Source organism: Liolophura sinensis, chromosome 6 (assembly GCF_032854445.1).
Source record: "Liolophura sinensis isolate JHLJ2023 chromosome 6, CUHK_Ljap_v2, whole genome shotgun sequence".
Lineage (NCBI taxonomy): Eukaryota > Metazoa > Mollusca > Polyplacophora > Chitonida > Chitonidae > Liolophura > Liolophura sinensis.
Genome location: NC_088300.1, coordinates 65,014,708 through 65,028,256, shown reverse-complemented (window position 1 = coordinate 65,028,256; position 13,549 = coordinate 65,014,708). Strand labels below are relative to the sequence as shown.

At 36.4% G+C, this 13,549-nt stretch overlaps 1 protein-coding gene across 6 annotated transcripts in view; it reads left to right on the top strand.

Annotated features, from left to right (window-relative positions):
• Nucleotides 1-12,356, top strand: part of LOC135468542 (ribosome-binding protein 1-like) — a 41,758-nt gene extending 29,402 nt beyond the window's left edge. For 3 of the 6 annotated variants that reach the window (XM_064746849.1, XM_064746853.1, XM_064746847.1), the window contains 11 exons: nt 670-729; nt 1,367-1,432; nt 2,426-2,509; nt 2,941-3,009; nt 3,471-3,554; nt 4,066-4,146; nt 4,663-4,824; nt 5,640-5,669; nt 6,116-6,193; nt 7,650-7,677; nt 11,247-12,356. In XM_064746849.1, the coding sequence (XP_064602919.1) occupies nt 670-729; nt 1,367-1,432; nt 2,426-2,509; nt 2,941-3,009; nt 3,471-3,554; nt 4,066-4,146; nt 4,663-4,824; nt 5,640-5,669; nt 6,116-6,193; nt 7,650-7,677; nt 11,247-11,266 (762 nt within the window). In that variant the 3' untranslated portion in view covers nt 11,267-12,356. Of the gene's footprint in view, nt 1-669; nt 730-1,366; nt 1,433-2,425; nt 2,510-2,940; nt 3,010-3,470; nt 3,555-4,065; nt 4,147-4,662; nt 4,825-5,639; nt 5,670-6,115; nt 6,194-7,649; nt 7,678-7,891; nt 7,937-11,246 lie in introns of all 6 variants that reach the window. The other 3 variants (XM_064746850.1, XM_064746852.1, XM_064746848.1) reach the window with 3 other exon arrangements.
• Nucleotides 12,357-13,549: the final 1,193 nt, after the last annotated feature.

Genomic DNA, 13,549 nt, shown 5'->3' with positions numbered 1-13,549 from the left:
GTGTACTTCATGTATGATTTTCAGGTTACTATTTAATACAAAACTTCTCCTACGCACCATTGAAGTACTTTTCATCAGAGTTTATTTTCATCACAATGCTGAACTGGTACATTTCAAGCAAATCTATTTCTTCAGTTGTGTATTGTGTTCACCTGTCCTCCTAATTCATGTTGTTCTTAATGCCAGGCGACTCCAAAGTTGTCTAAATGAGTGTCCTGTATTGAGCCAGACATGCTGTTGCTAAATATTATCTGACTTTATCCTACAAGTGAAGAAGTTAGATAACTGTAAGAGTATGGTAAAAATGTAAGCGTATTTTGGCTTCAGTCTCGACAGGAGTTGCTCTCGTTAACAGAAGAGATCACCACTTTATCCTACAAGTGAAGAAGTTAGATAACCGTAAGAGTATGGTAAAAATGTAAGCGTATTTTGGCTTCAGTCTCGACAGGAGTTGCTCTCGTTAACATAAGAGATCACCACTTTATCCTACAAGTGAAGAAGTTAGATAACTGTAAGAGTATGGTAAAAATGTAAGTGTATTTTGGCTTCAGTCTCGACAGGAGTTGCTCTCGTTAACAGAAGAGATCACCACTTTATCCTACAAGTGAAGAAGTTAGATAACCGTAAGAGTATGGTAAAAATGTAAACCTTGATGTATTTTGGCTTCAGACTCGACAGGAGTTGCTCTCGTTAACAGAAGAGTTCTCCAAGTCAGCTGGGAGTAATGAGGTATGAATTACTGTTGCGTACAGCATGACTGACTCTGCTCAGTTTCTTCCCACCATAATGCTGGTTGTCTTGGTATAAGTGAAATATTGGCATAAAACACTGATCAGATTATTAAATAAATGTTATCAGCCCTTTGAATTTTTATATAGGACTTTCAGGACAGCTCTCTGATAGGATCTGCTCTGTGTCTCCTACCCATCCACCTGATTTAGATCATAAAAGTGCAGTATGTGTCAAAATCGATAAATGCCAATCAGTGAAATTATGTGTAAGGCATTGAAAAGGCATTGAATTCTGATCACAACATTCTTAACTGTAGTTTTCTTCACATGAAATTTTTGGTTCATACTTTTCAGATACATTACAGCACATTTTATTTTGTTCATGGCATAACACAAATTTTTGGGTACCACTTCTCGGCTACATGTGTATATTATATATTTATAATAGTATATTTGCACTGTGTATTTTGTTCATAACAAAGCACAGAGTTATAGGTTGTACTCTTTGCCTGTAGATGCATTTTATAAATGCAGATTAATGTAGACTGTAGATGCTTATGCACAACTATTTTAGCTGACAAATCCATGTTTGAGTTTACATTTTCACTTGAAATTATCCATCTGTTGCCTCTCAGGATCTCGACCACCTGGGCTTCACGTACAGGTGTGTCGAGAAAAGTCTTAAGACCATTGTAGAAGAGGTATGCGTTTTGTTAATCACCGTAGCTGGGGTCAAGTCATTTGCTTCTTATCTCTCTCTATCTATTTCTATCTCTCTGTGGTGGCCTTACTGTAGCGTTTTTTCTTTGTTCACTGGTTACCATGTTGTGGTTTTAATTTGATCAGTGGTAAGGTATGACCTGGTCAGTCATATAAAGATCACATAATTTGGTGGCTCAAATCCTGGCAATGGAGGCGATCTTTTTCTTAGATTTCATTTCATATACCTGAAAGTTTTATCAGGCACTTTACAAGCTGTTATGGTTTCACAAGTGTGTTCTCTGTATGTACAACACTTCACCTTCATTAACAAGAGCAGCTTAAATCAAATAATAATCTGACAAGAATGTAAGTAAAGCTTTTACTCTGTCCAGGAAGCTTTTGTGTAATGTAGTAATATAAAGGTGTTGGTTTTAATTTTGATTTTAGTTTCGTTTTCTGTCCTCTCCCAACCCACCCAGGGACAACCCCACAGACAAACTCCCACACCCATCATATGTAGTGTGAATTGTGCCTTCATGGTAGTGATGACAAGGCCTTGCTGTGATTGGTAGATGAAATAAGGGATTTTACTTAAGAGTCGCAATTTTATAGGTGAAAACATTGGTTAAAGATGATGTGTTTTGTTTATCATATATCCAAGCTACTGATGTACTTGACTCCTTGATGAGATAGTCTGTCGTACTTTGAGGTAATATTGTGACAGTGTCACTCAACATGAACTGTGTTTAAGATAGATCTGGAGGCCTGCTTTCCCAAATCTCATAAATACATTTTACATAACTTTCTTCACACCTCGTCAGGCTCTATTTGCTTCCCTTTGCACAGGAGTGGTAGGTCTTGTACACATTGGCTGACCCAACGAAAGATTCTGAATTCTGTCTGCGAAGGATGCACTGTTTCTGGGTGCTGTTTCACATCTGATAATTTGTGTTATTATTTTGTAATGTGTTTTTCTGTTTCATGGCTTTCAGATGGAGGAGAAAATCATATCCATGGAGAGCCAGCTAAAGTCCTCTGAGACAAAATATACCACTGTACAGAAACAGTTGTCTGAGGTACTTCATTGAATACTTCTGTTTTAACATCCAGTTTATTCTAGTCTCAAAAGTAGCTACTGAGAAAAGTAGCTATAGATGGAGAAATGATGTAAACATTACTCACCCTAAATGATATAAAGTGGGGCATTTTTTTAGGCAAATAAATTTCATAAAGTGTTACATTTGGTGCTGAAACTTAGATTTCCCTAGGATGTCATCCTGCTTTTCAAACAAACAGCACACCTTTCTAAAATCAGTAGAATTGTGGAAATGAAAAAGTTCGTCATGGATGAAATTTTGGATCATTTAGTGTATTGCTCGGTGTACATATATTTGTATGACAGATGGTAAGATAGTAACAATTTTTTAAAACAGCAGGGACTGTGTGCAGGCATACTAAAGCCTGCACTCTGTTGCAAAAATTGTAAAATCTTTCTTCTCCATTTCAGGCTCAAACTAAAATATCGTCTTTACAAATCCAATTATCTGAAGCTCAGCAGTCCAGCTCAAGTTCAGATGTGAGTTTTCTTTTGCCTCTGCTCGAATGTATCAAATTGATCAAAATTGTATAATTATGACCATGATTTTTTAAAACATGAATGGATTCATGAAGATTCGTGAAAATATTATCTGAAGTACTGAGGTCAGGTTTTCATATCCAGCTCCCTGGCTGAACTGTTGCTAAAGCTGAAAGCTAAGAGAATAGTAATGTAAATTTTGTGAAAGACCACTAAACCTTATCCATGAAAACAGTGCGGTTTATTTATATATTTTTTATAATCTTTTCAAAACATCTCTGAGTGGAATATATATATATATATATATATATATATATATATATATATATATATATATATATGGAAAGAATATCAGATTTGCCTTGGATAATTCCCTTAATACAGTTAGGACTGTCCTCATGTGAAAGCATGCCTCAAATGGTGAATTAAGATGTATGTTGATGTTTTTGTTTTTCTTGTAGCTCCAAGAAACTGTCACATCCTTGAGACAGCAGTTACAGGTGGCTGAGGAGAAGAAAAACGAAGCTGACCTCCAGGTGATAGAGGTAAGACAACATTCTGGGAAGTGTTCTGTACAACAATGTAACCAAAATGTAATGTGTACACATTCTAAATGAATGAATGAATGAGTATGGCTGAACACCACATGTGCGATATTTCAGCCATATTGTGGCCATGTAAACTAAGGTAGGAGCACTCACTGGATCATTCGGGTAAATGTCGCTTTCACTGTAACTGATCCACGCTTGATCAGTGATGTTTTAGGTGGAACTCAATGATTTTGGACGAATATTGATCCAAAGGTCAAGGTCATCAAGAAGTTGAAACATGATGGGGCTGACACATTTTCTAGTTATAGTTATACAATTTGACCAAATTTTTTTTTAAAGTTTGAAAATATCTTCATCTAAGGAACCAAGCTTCGACACAAACACTTGTATGAATAATTATACATTATGAAGTCAACAATTTTAAGTGGAATGAGCTGTAATATGATTTTATATTCATATGGTTTGAACATTGTATAAAGCTGCTACATCTTTTATTGCTCTGCAGTTGGAGAACCGTATTACCGTTTTACAAACACAGCTTCAAGACGGAGAGAAATCAGATGTAGATCTCTCAGCCCTTAAAAAGGTGAGTAAAACATGGAAAAAACATATTTTTCCAGCTTGTCCATACTGATGAAATTTGTTTCAAGGAGGCTCAACAATCATTGTTCTGTTAGATCATTTGTAAAACCCATCTGTTTATATCATTTTAACACATCTGTGTAAAGAAAATGTATAAAAGATAGATACGCTAAGTTTTTTGATAGATGCGTTTTTTGAAAGAAGTTAGTAGTTAGGCTAGTAGTGAACCAGTGCACCAGATTTGGAATTCACAGGCATTAGATACAAATAAAATCATTGTTTTCATGGGTTAGCGTGTCATACCCCCAACAAAAAACATGTAGAAAAGAAACAAATTGTGTGCATTTTTTATTACAACAGATTAATTTGGCTGTGTAATCCATCCTAGAAGATATGCATGTAATTTGTTCTGAAAGGTAAAAGTGGCAACGTTCAACGAGTCCTGCGCAAATGAATTTTTCAATTCTTTACGACATGTCTAAGTGTAATTAATTGACACATTCAATTACATTTTCTCCAGTTGATAGCAGAATTACAGGCTCAGGTGGAAGTAGAGAAGAAGCGAAATAAAGAGTTGTCCTCAAATGTTGTGAGGTTAAACGGAACAGTGAAAATCGGCCAGGATGCGCTGGCGGAGGAGCAGCGACTAGTCAAGCAGCTGCAGGACCAACTGGCTCTCAAGGTACGTACATGATTGTGGTGAAGGCATGATAGGAGTCACTGTGCAGTATAAACACCTGTTCTGGCAATAGTGCTCTAGCTGTTCACCACATCTGCATCTCGCTTAAGTAACTGTGCCTCTGGCAAGGTACTGGAATGATCATTAAATGCGGGCTTAAAAGATTGGATATGATATATATTGTAAAGCCTTTATTCCAAGCGATTGTACAATGGGAGACTCGAGGATGAGCTACACAGACGGTCCAAACGACAGTAGAATGCATCGTTTTCGTTTGTGACGTTTTAGTGCTGGTGTACCTGTTATATGATGTATGAGCACACATAAGTGTGACGTAATGAAGGGAAGGATTAATGAGTTCACATCTTTGGATTGTCTTGATACAAGCTTTATGAGTTCCCCATTGTACAATTTGCCCTTCCCAGAAGCCCTACAAATTTGAGATAATTTGACTGCCACCCATGTGGCATTACACGTTAAGCCCAGCAGACAGGTTAAGATCTGTAGTCACTTACTTGGCAAATGCCACTGGTTCAACCTTGGGAAGTTCCTCTATCAATAAAAACTGATTATCATCCGAAAAGCGAAATGTTCTCAAGTATAAGATTAAACCCAACCCATATAAATAAACTAGCAATAAGGATTGTAGACACTATGTCAGGGTAAAGCCTCCATTGTGATGATTGCTGCCACAAATAGACTTGAACATCCTGGAAAAGATTTCTCAGAAACAGATCAATGTAATTGCTATTGATTGTCACACCTGTCCTTGTGCAGGCGGTACATATCTAGTTATGTCTGTCATTCTCCTATTGTAGAATGGAACAGGACCCGTAGATGCAGATTCAGTGAGTATTCAGGTCCCGGTAATACATACACTTGTATTGATTGTTCATTTCCTCCATTTTGACTGATATGAGGCTGATACTTTTCATGTATTGTACATGCCTAATGAAGAAATGTTTCTTTGTTTTTTAAAGCATTTCTGTAAGACTTCCATGCTTTGGGGTTTTTTATAGGAATCCTGCAAAAACTGTGGCAGGTTGTTCAAAATTGTCTAAAGAATTCAACATGGCATATCGTCTTAAAATTTGGACTGATGTTTTTATTTACAAGATATATTATGGGATAAGAGTCTTGTTGAGACTTATAAACCTGTGTACAACGCAGTCACTAAGTTTCTCATTTTTGTTCCTTCATTTTCTTGAGAATAATTCTGTATTACTACATAACATGACAGAACGTTTTGGTGTTCGCTTTCATTGAAATTATTGCATTTCATTCCATTTTGCAGTTAAAAGCCAAACTAGCTGATACACAAAAACAGCTGGAGAGAGAAATCATGGCTAATCGACAGCTCAGCCAGAGACTGGTAAGTGAAAGAAACAGATACCTGATACTTAATATGTCATGCAGTGAATTGGGGGACACAGCTGTTGTTGTTGTTGGTACATAGGCCTGCACGCTTAATATATAATGTAGTTATATGTATGCTTGAACCATGTTGTCACATTTCAGATGAGAAAGCTCGATAACTGTATGATCCATGTCCACATATTGTGCCACAGTGTTTTGTGAAAGTAGTTTTTCTTTATTCCTTTGTTGTGATAGCTTGAAAGATGATGTGGATAAGGTGGCTTTTCAGTGAGTCTGTCTGTAGTGCTTTGACATCTTGTTGGGATGGAGTTGATTAAGAGTGTAATGGTTAGGATGTAGTACCCAGGGTCTTTGTGAGAAGTGTAATGTGATACACCTATTGGGTATGAACATTAAGGACCTGTCCTTGTGTGCACATCTTGGTAGTGTTTCCATGAAGCGTGAGTAAACTAGGTTGACAGTTCTTTGGTCCGGAAGAAAAGATATCCTTACCGGAGCATTCCACTACTAATTCCTTGTGTAAATTAGCTCATTTTGCCACCATTACAGAAATTTGCTTCCTCAAGCTTTTTTTTTTCCTTGTGGGTATTTTGCTTTTGTCTAGTTTCATGTTTCAAGTCTGCTATTTGGTGTGAGATGAAGCTGACACTTAAATTCTGTTTTTAAAAGTCGCACTGAATCAGTTCTGCATATGTAGGGTCCTTTGTTTTATATTGTCACTTTTTCACAAAATCCCATCCCATTTAGCCGTTGAGCATGTTTAGCTTTGCACGCTGTAGCTTTTGTGTTGTGGAAATATTCAGTTTTTAATCACCATTGATGGCAAATTAGACAACTGCTTCTCCACAAACTTAAGAAATTGGTCAAAAGTAAACAAGTTTATTTAAAAAATATTTCTTCTATACATCTTATATTCATACAATTGATATTTAAGTCAAGGTATGATTAAGTAACAGTAGTAGATGTGCTTGTAATGAAAACATTATCAGACTGATTGTATGCACAAAGAGAAAACTTGATTATAACTATTTTCCTGAGCTTTCACCCATCATACAGTGTATTTTAACGTACCCTATTAAGTATTATTCTTGCATTTATTTGTATGGTAAAAATAAAATTATGTCATGTACCGAAATATCAGTATACACATTGATGAAGTAGATGGACTTTACTGAGGTGTTGGGATTTTTAGCAAATCGAACCATGGCTGTAAGTCTCAATGTGTAAGGTTATTTCAACTGAAATTCATTCTTCTTGTTTTTTTATATACAAAAACATACCCTCCCCCCCCCCACTCCCAAATAAAAAAATTCCATAAGCCAAACCGACGATTCAAAATCCTGGTTCGCTTTGTTTCAGCATGAACATCTCTGTTAGACTTAATGATTGGAAATGTACACATCTGTCAATGAGAGCATGTTTCCTTCATCAGAATTCCTTTCTTGTTCTAGCGCCCCCGTAACAAGGGTTTACTCTCAGGTATATCTTGTCACTGACACACCGGGCCCAGGGAGGCTTGGCTGGGATGCTGGGCTAGGGGCTGGCAAAATGCTTTTCATTCATTGGTCATGCTGGTTGTTAACCCCTCCCTATGTGGCTGGTTTTTGGGACCAATCCGCTTCCTTGTTGCATAATATTTCACGTCATGGCCGTCTTCACTCATGATTCATGGTTTTACTGGTTTCAATTTAAGGCCCATTGCTGATATTTGTGGGATTAATTCATTATCACTTGTAAGGCAAGTCAGTTAGCATTCATATTGATTCATGTGTTCAATTATTTTATTTTATTTTTTTTTATTTGCATTTGTTTTCCATTCATCACTTGTGTGTTGAGCTATGTCATTGATCATGACTAATATGTTAGTGTCAGGTGGTTGTTTCATTTGTCAGTTATCTGCTTTCTTGTGCAATAATTGCTTTGCTTGATTTCATTGTGTGATTTATGGATGGTTGTAAATAAGAGTGAATGCCTTTAGTAGTATGCTGACAATGTACCTTTAAAAATAATGTGAAATGGAAGAACAAGGCGGGGTGAAAAGGGATCTATGCCAGTCCTTAAAGTGTATGTACCTGTAATTAGAATGGCATAGACACAACAAGAGTGATTATTCAATTACTGGGATATCTTAGATTAATGCATGCATTAATCTACTAATATGTCAATGATCCATAAAATTAATGATTTTAACAATAAAGTCTCATTCCTTGAAATGAAAACGCAGTTTTGAAAGTAATGGAGGAGACACATGTCAGGAAATTTGGTGGGGTGTGGGATGGGGGGGAATACTGTTTTTAAAAACAATTTTGTGTATTTTTAGTCAATTGTGTGGCTGTTTAGCTTTAATTCTCAAACATGCACTGCTGCAGCATTTTTTATGCACTGCTTTTTATGTCTTTTTGTTTCACGTTCAATAGGCAGTTATGGTGAGTACAGTCCTTTGATAGAGCTTGTCTCCCCTTGATCTTGCACCAAATCCCTGCCCATCCCCCTCGCCCAAATTGAATACAACTGCGTGGCATCCTGCCAAGCCCTACACCTCACCTAACCTATTATAGGCTTCAACTTCCAACAATAGTAAAGTCCTGAATTTTAGGACAAGGAAAGTTCTACCGGTTAAAGCCACCGGTATGTGGACTGCAGGATGGTCACTTTGTGACAGACCACTCAAGTAGCCCCAAACCCACAGCAGATGAAAACTAGGTGACTGCTAGAAGCTTACTAGTGATGAACTAGTGGCTTGTTAATGAGAACTTTTATTTTGGGGTGAGAGGAGAGTTTATCCAGCAAACAGAAGCCGTCCCCAACATGAAAACACCCATTACCAACCATCCAGGCCAAGTTGGCCAACTTTGTCTAAGGATTAGTTTTCCCTCTTGTTGTCTATTCTTATTCACATTGCTTGGAAAAATGAAGAAATGTGAAGTAGACTAGACTACAGAAGAATGATAAACCAGATCAGAGTCAATGTCACCTATTGTTCTGTTGCCTTATAGACATTTGGCCTGATGCTACAAGGTTCTTCTCTTTGTTCCTCTTCCAGAATCATGAATGGTAATTTAACAGTAATGTTTCCTTCAGTGTGATCACTGTGTTTTAAAGAAGAGTTGAATTCAAAGTATTCTACTGGTCCACAGAAAAATTAGGATCATTTAGAAAATTGAGACTCTGATCTGCCATATAGTGATTAGAACTGTCATACCCCAGCCATACTCTGAATTAGCACCTGCCCTGTCTTTTTGTTACCATAGTTGTGTGATAAGATACGTGTAATGTGGTATATCAAGCTGCTTAATGGAGAAACGGTCAGTAGAAACAGTTCTAAATCCCTCCCTTTTATAAACTAAATGTGGACAGGTTTTTGTTGGCGTCTTAATTCTGCTGAAGGGAATGTACATTCAAATTCTGCAGAATATTTGATTAGCATTTTAATGGCCTAGAATTTCAATGAGTGCAATTTGTCTACTTCGAACTGTGATTCAAAATGTAGAGTGTTGATAGAATCGGATTGCTGCAGTTTGCAAGTTCATGTTGGCAAGAATAGACTATTGGACCATAGCATGGGCTCTGTTGACAATTTTAGCCAGTTTCCGGGAAACTAACTAGAACTACATCGTAATGGGGCAGTGTTTCATTGTGAAGAATGACTTAAACCACCAGGATAACTTTATGCTGTAACATTCTGCTTGTTTAATATGCCTCAGACTTTTCTAGTAAGTAGCAACACAAAGATTTAGTTTATATATTTTTTTATAATTATACATATTTCTTTTCCAGTTGAGCGTATTAGGTTATTAGGCATCATGAGCATTTTGACTTGCATGTTGCATTCTTTATATGAGCATTACTGTATCAAATAAAAAATATGAAATTGAGGTACCTACCGTACTGTGTGATATTCTTCCTCTACATTCACTTAATTTGTTTGTTTTAAGAGCATTATTTTGAAAAAGTGCTAGAAAAATAATAAGAGTTAGTGGGCTGAAGTTGGGTGACCGATTCATTATACATGTAGAGTATGTTTATCATCAAAATGATGACATTATCAGAACCAAAGGAATGAGGCATGCTAGGGTGGGTTAGTTTCTTGACATTTTGATTTTTGTAATAGAATGTAGACTTATTATGCTAGGATGACAGAAAGCTTACGGTAACCATGATATTATTGCACTGTATTATTTGAGATTGGCTGTCAGCCGTTGCATAGGTGAAATATTCTTGAGTACGGCGTAATGTTAGGACTTTATAGTTAGGAGACATTGTCATCAAAGGAGAGGAACTGTTCAACCCATTCCTCTATGATCAAAGTGTAATTTGTTGGAGGTTGGGAGAGAGGGGGTCTAGACACTGGCAGTGTAAAAAGTGAACAGATGTAATGTTGTTGGGATGAAATTCCTGGAGATAATTCTCAGTATAATCAAAAACATTGTGTTTTCACAACTTTGTGTACTTAAATTGCATGATTTTCTTACTATTAGTCTCCTTGGTGTTATGTCATACCTTTTTATTTTACAAGGGTGATCTGCCGAAGACTGAGAACTCACCTGCAGAGTTCTTAATTTATGTGGAATTTTGGGAGCTACTTTTAGTCTTGTGAAGTTTTATCATCAATTTTTTTTCAAGAGTTTTGTGTGATAATCCTGTTTTTTCTGGGCTTGTATTTCTTCCTATGCCATCAGAGAGATATAAAATTTCATTGTGCCCACAACTTGGAAAACTGGTCTTTTGATAACTTGAAGATTTAGTAAAAATCTTTATTGAATTTGAAGTAATAGTCTGAACTTGTGGCAAATTTTCAGAAGTTGTAATTCCGCGTGAAAATTTATGATCTGTAATTCATCTGTTTAATACATGTTTTGCATTAACTCTGTCTACTAACTTGTTCAACTGTATGTAATGTTTCAAACATGATTATAGATTTGATGGAGTCTGTTCTTATGAACCCTTTTAATTTTATCTTTATATGTGGTTTGTTATCAGTATGGTAGCAAGTAAATTTATTTGTGTTTATAACTTAAATTAATCATTCATTTATTCATATTCTTCAGGCTGCTTCAGCGGGAAATGATGTAGGAACATCTGTGTAATGAACCGGCTGGACGCCATGGATACAGGAACTTGTTACCTGTTCACCCCTCCTAGGCTGAAATGGATCTGCTCCTCTCCAGGATTTTATGTCGCCAGAGTGGTCACCATTTTATGTTCTCATCCCTATGCTAATGGGACCGATTGCATTTTATTTGTGGACCAAGTCTATTTTATTGTCACTACACATAAGACTATAGTTGATCAGAGATAGGCCTATTGTTTATATCTTGTTCTGTTATTGTCTGTCTTAATAGTTACATTATTGTTAATCGATAATACAGCCCACTATGCTATATTTATGTCGCAAAATTATTTCATTTGGAGATGTTATGTATACTATTATTTTTTTTGGCTACTGTTAATTGTTTCATTCTTTATTGTTTTCAAACAAACTGGTTCAGTTTTGTTTACCCTTTTTTAAAAGTACTGCACCAGTGATGCAACACATGGATTTCAGAAGAGTTTTTGATGATTTCAAAAGATAATGTTCACAGTGTTCTCTTTGTGTATGTTTCTGTTAAATTTGAGTGTATTTTTATGAGACTTAAATTTTGGCTTGATTACAAAGTACCACAGTTGTTGCCCCATTGACTTGGTAGGTATTTTACTTACTTGACTTAATTTTTATTAGGTTAACTTTACGATTCTTCTGTATCTGGCCAGTTCTAGACTTCCGGTTTTCATTGAATATGTACTTTGTGTGTAAGGTTAAGACTTTAGTTTGACACTTGTGAACTAGGCTAAATTGTTTGAAGTTAGCTCATTTATGTGAGAGTATCCGGTTTTGATGAAGTTTGACAGTTTACAGTCTGTTTTGGTCCTTGCCATGAAAACTTGTGGCACCCACAGTCCTGCTGTAGATCCACAACCATTGAAATGAAAATGGTCCACAACAATGTGACAGTCTTCACACAAAATGTACTGTATATACCTCTTGTGTCAGGTTGGTTCTTTTGAACTCAGCCGGTGATCTGAATATATATTTCCTGATTTCTCATTAGCCCATAAAAAATGACCTCATTGTTTTAAATATTCTGTGGCAGTTGTTGAATGTGCATTTTTTTTCCCCCTATCTACACATAACCAGTTGGCCAGTTGATGGGGAGACAGATCAGAAAGTTGCACTAATTGAAATGCTAAAAAGAATTGGAGACTGGTGAATCTAATGTTATAAGCAATATCTATACTCTTCTGCATGTACACTTTTTCGCTTGCCAAGAACCTGTGGCAAATGTCAGCATACCTTCGAGGTGACCATGTTCATAGGGGTGATTCTACAGATTGATTCCACCTGACAGCTCTTATATAAACTTTGATTGGAAAGTATTTTGTCTCTTCCTTTTCATCGGGTGGCAATTCACTCATAGGACTTGCAATATCTCAGATTAAGATGATCAACCAGATTGGTTGATTTGCATTGTTAAAACAACAATCAAATTCTATAATTACACAGGTCGTAATTTTACTTTGATACACTGCCCGCTAAGGAAGAGTCGAGTGCTGTTACTCAGTTAACGTGAATTTTGTCTGAAGGCTTCATGGTAACCAGGTAAATATGAGAAGAAAATTTACAGGTCTTGAATTTAGCAAACCTACTTGGTCCAGTTTACAAATTTAGGATTCATATGTATTAATTGCATTTGGTTTGACATATCCATTCTCAGACTAACCAATCTGCTTGACAAAGACATGGTGATAAGGATTTCATAGTAGAACAGATAAATTACTTCTGTGCAATAGAACTCGTAGTTATTTATTAGAGATCAGATGATTATCACATGATTGGTGCTATTATATAAACAAGTAATTAACATACTGCCCTGCTAGCACTGTTGTATGTTAGCTCAGAGATCTTCTTGTGAGCACAGCTGTATAACCATGGTAACAGGGTTTAGGTAGAAACCTGTTTTCCTGAGCGAATCATTGCCTGTCCAATAGAAGCTGTCTTGCCCCTTGAATTGTAATGGTAAGGGTCCCTCAACTCTGTATTGAAATGTAAGACTTAGTGAATTCTTAACAATTTTTTGAATTTCTTTTCTTGGCAGGCAGTTAAATTTAGGCAAGAAAAAAAACTCAAAGCTATGTACACAGAGAATTTTTTTTTTCGTTTTTTTTTGGGGGGGGGGGGGGTAATTTTTATTTATGTAAAGAAATGAGTGGTAGACTACTTGAATTGTTCTCACTGCCCAGTGAGTTTTTGAATCCTTGATTTCTAAAGCATTGACCAAAGCAAGATAAGGTTTGTAGGCCATTTTGTTTTGCT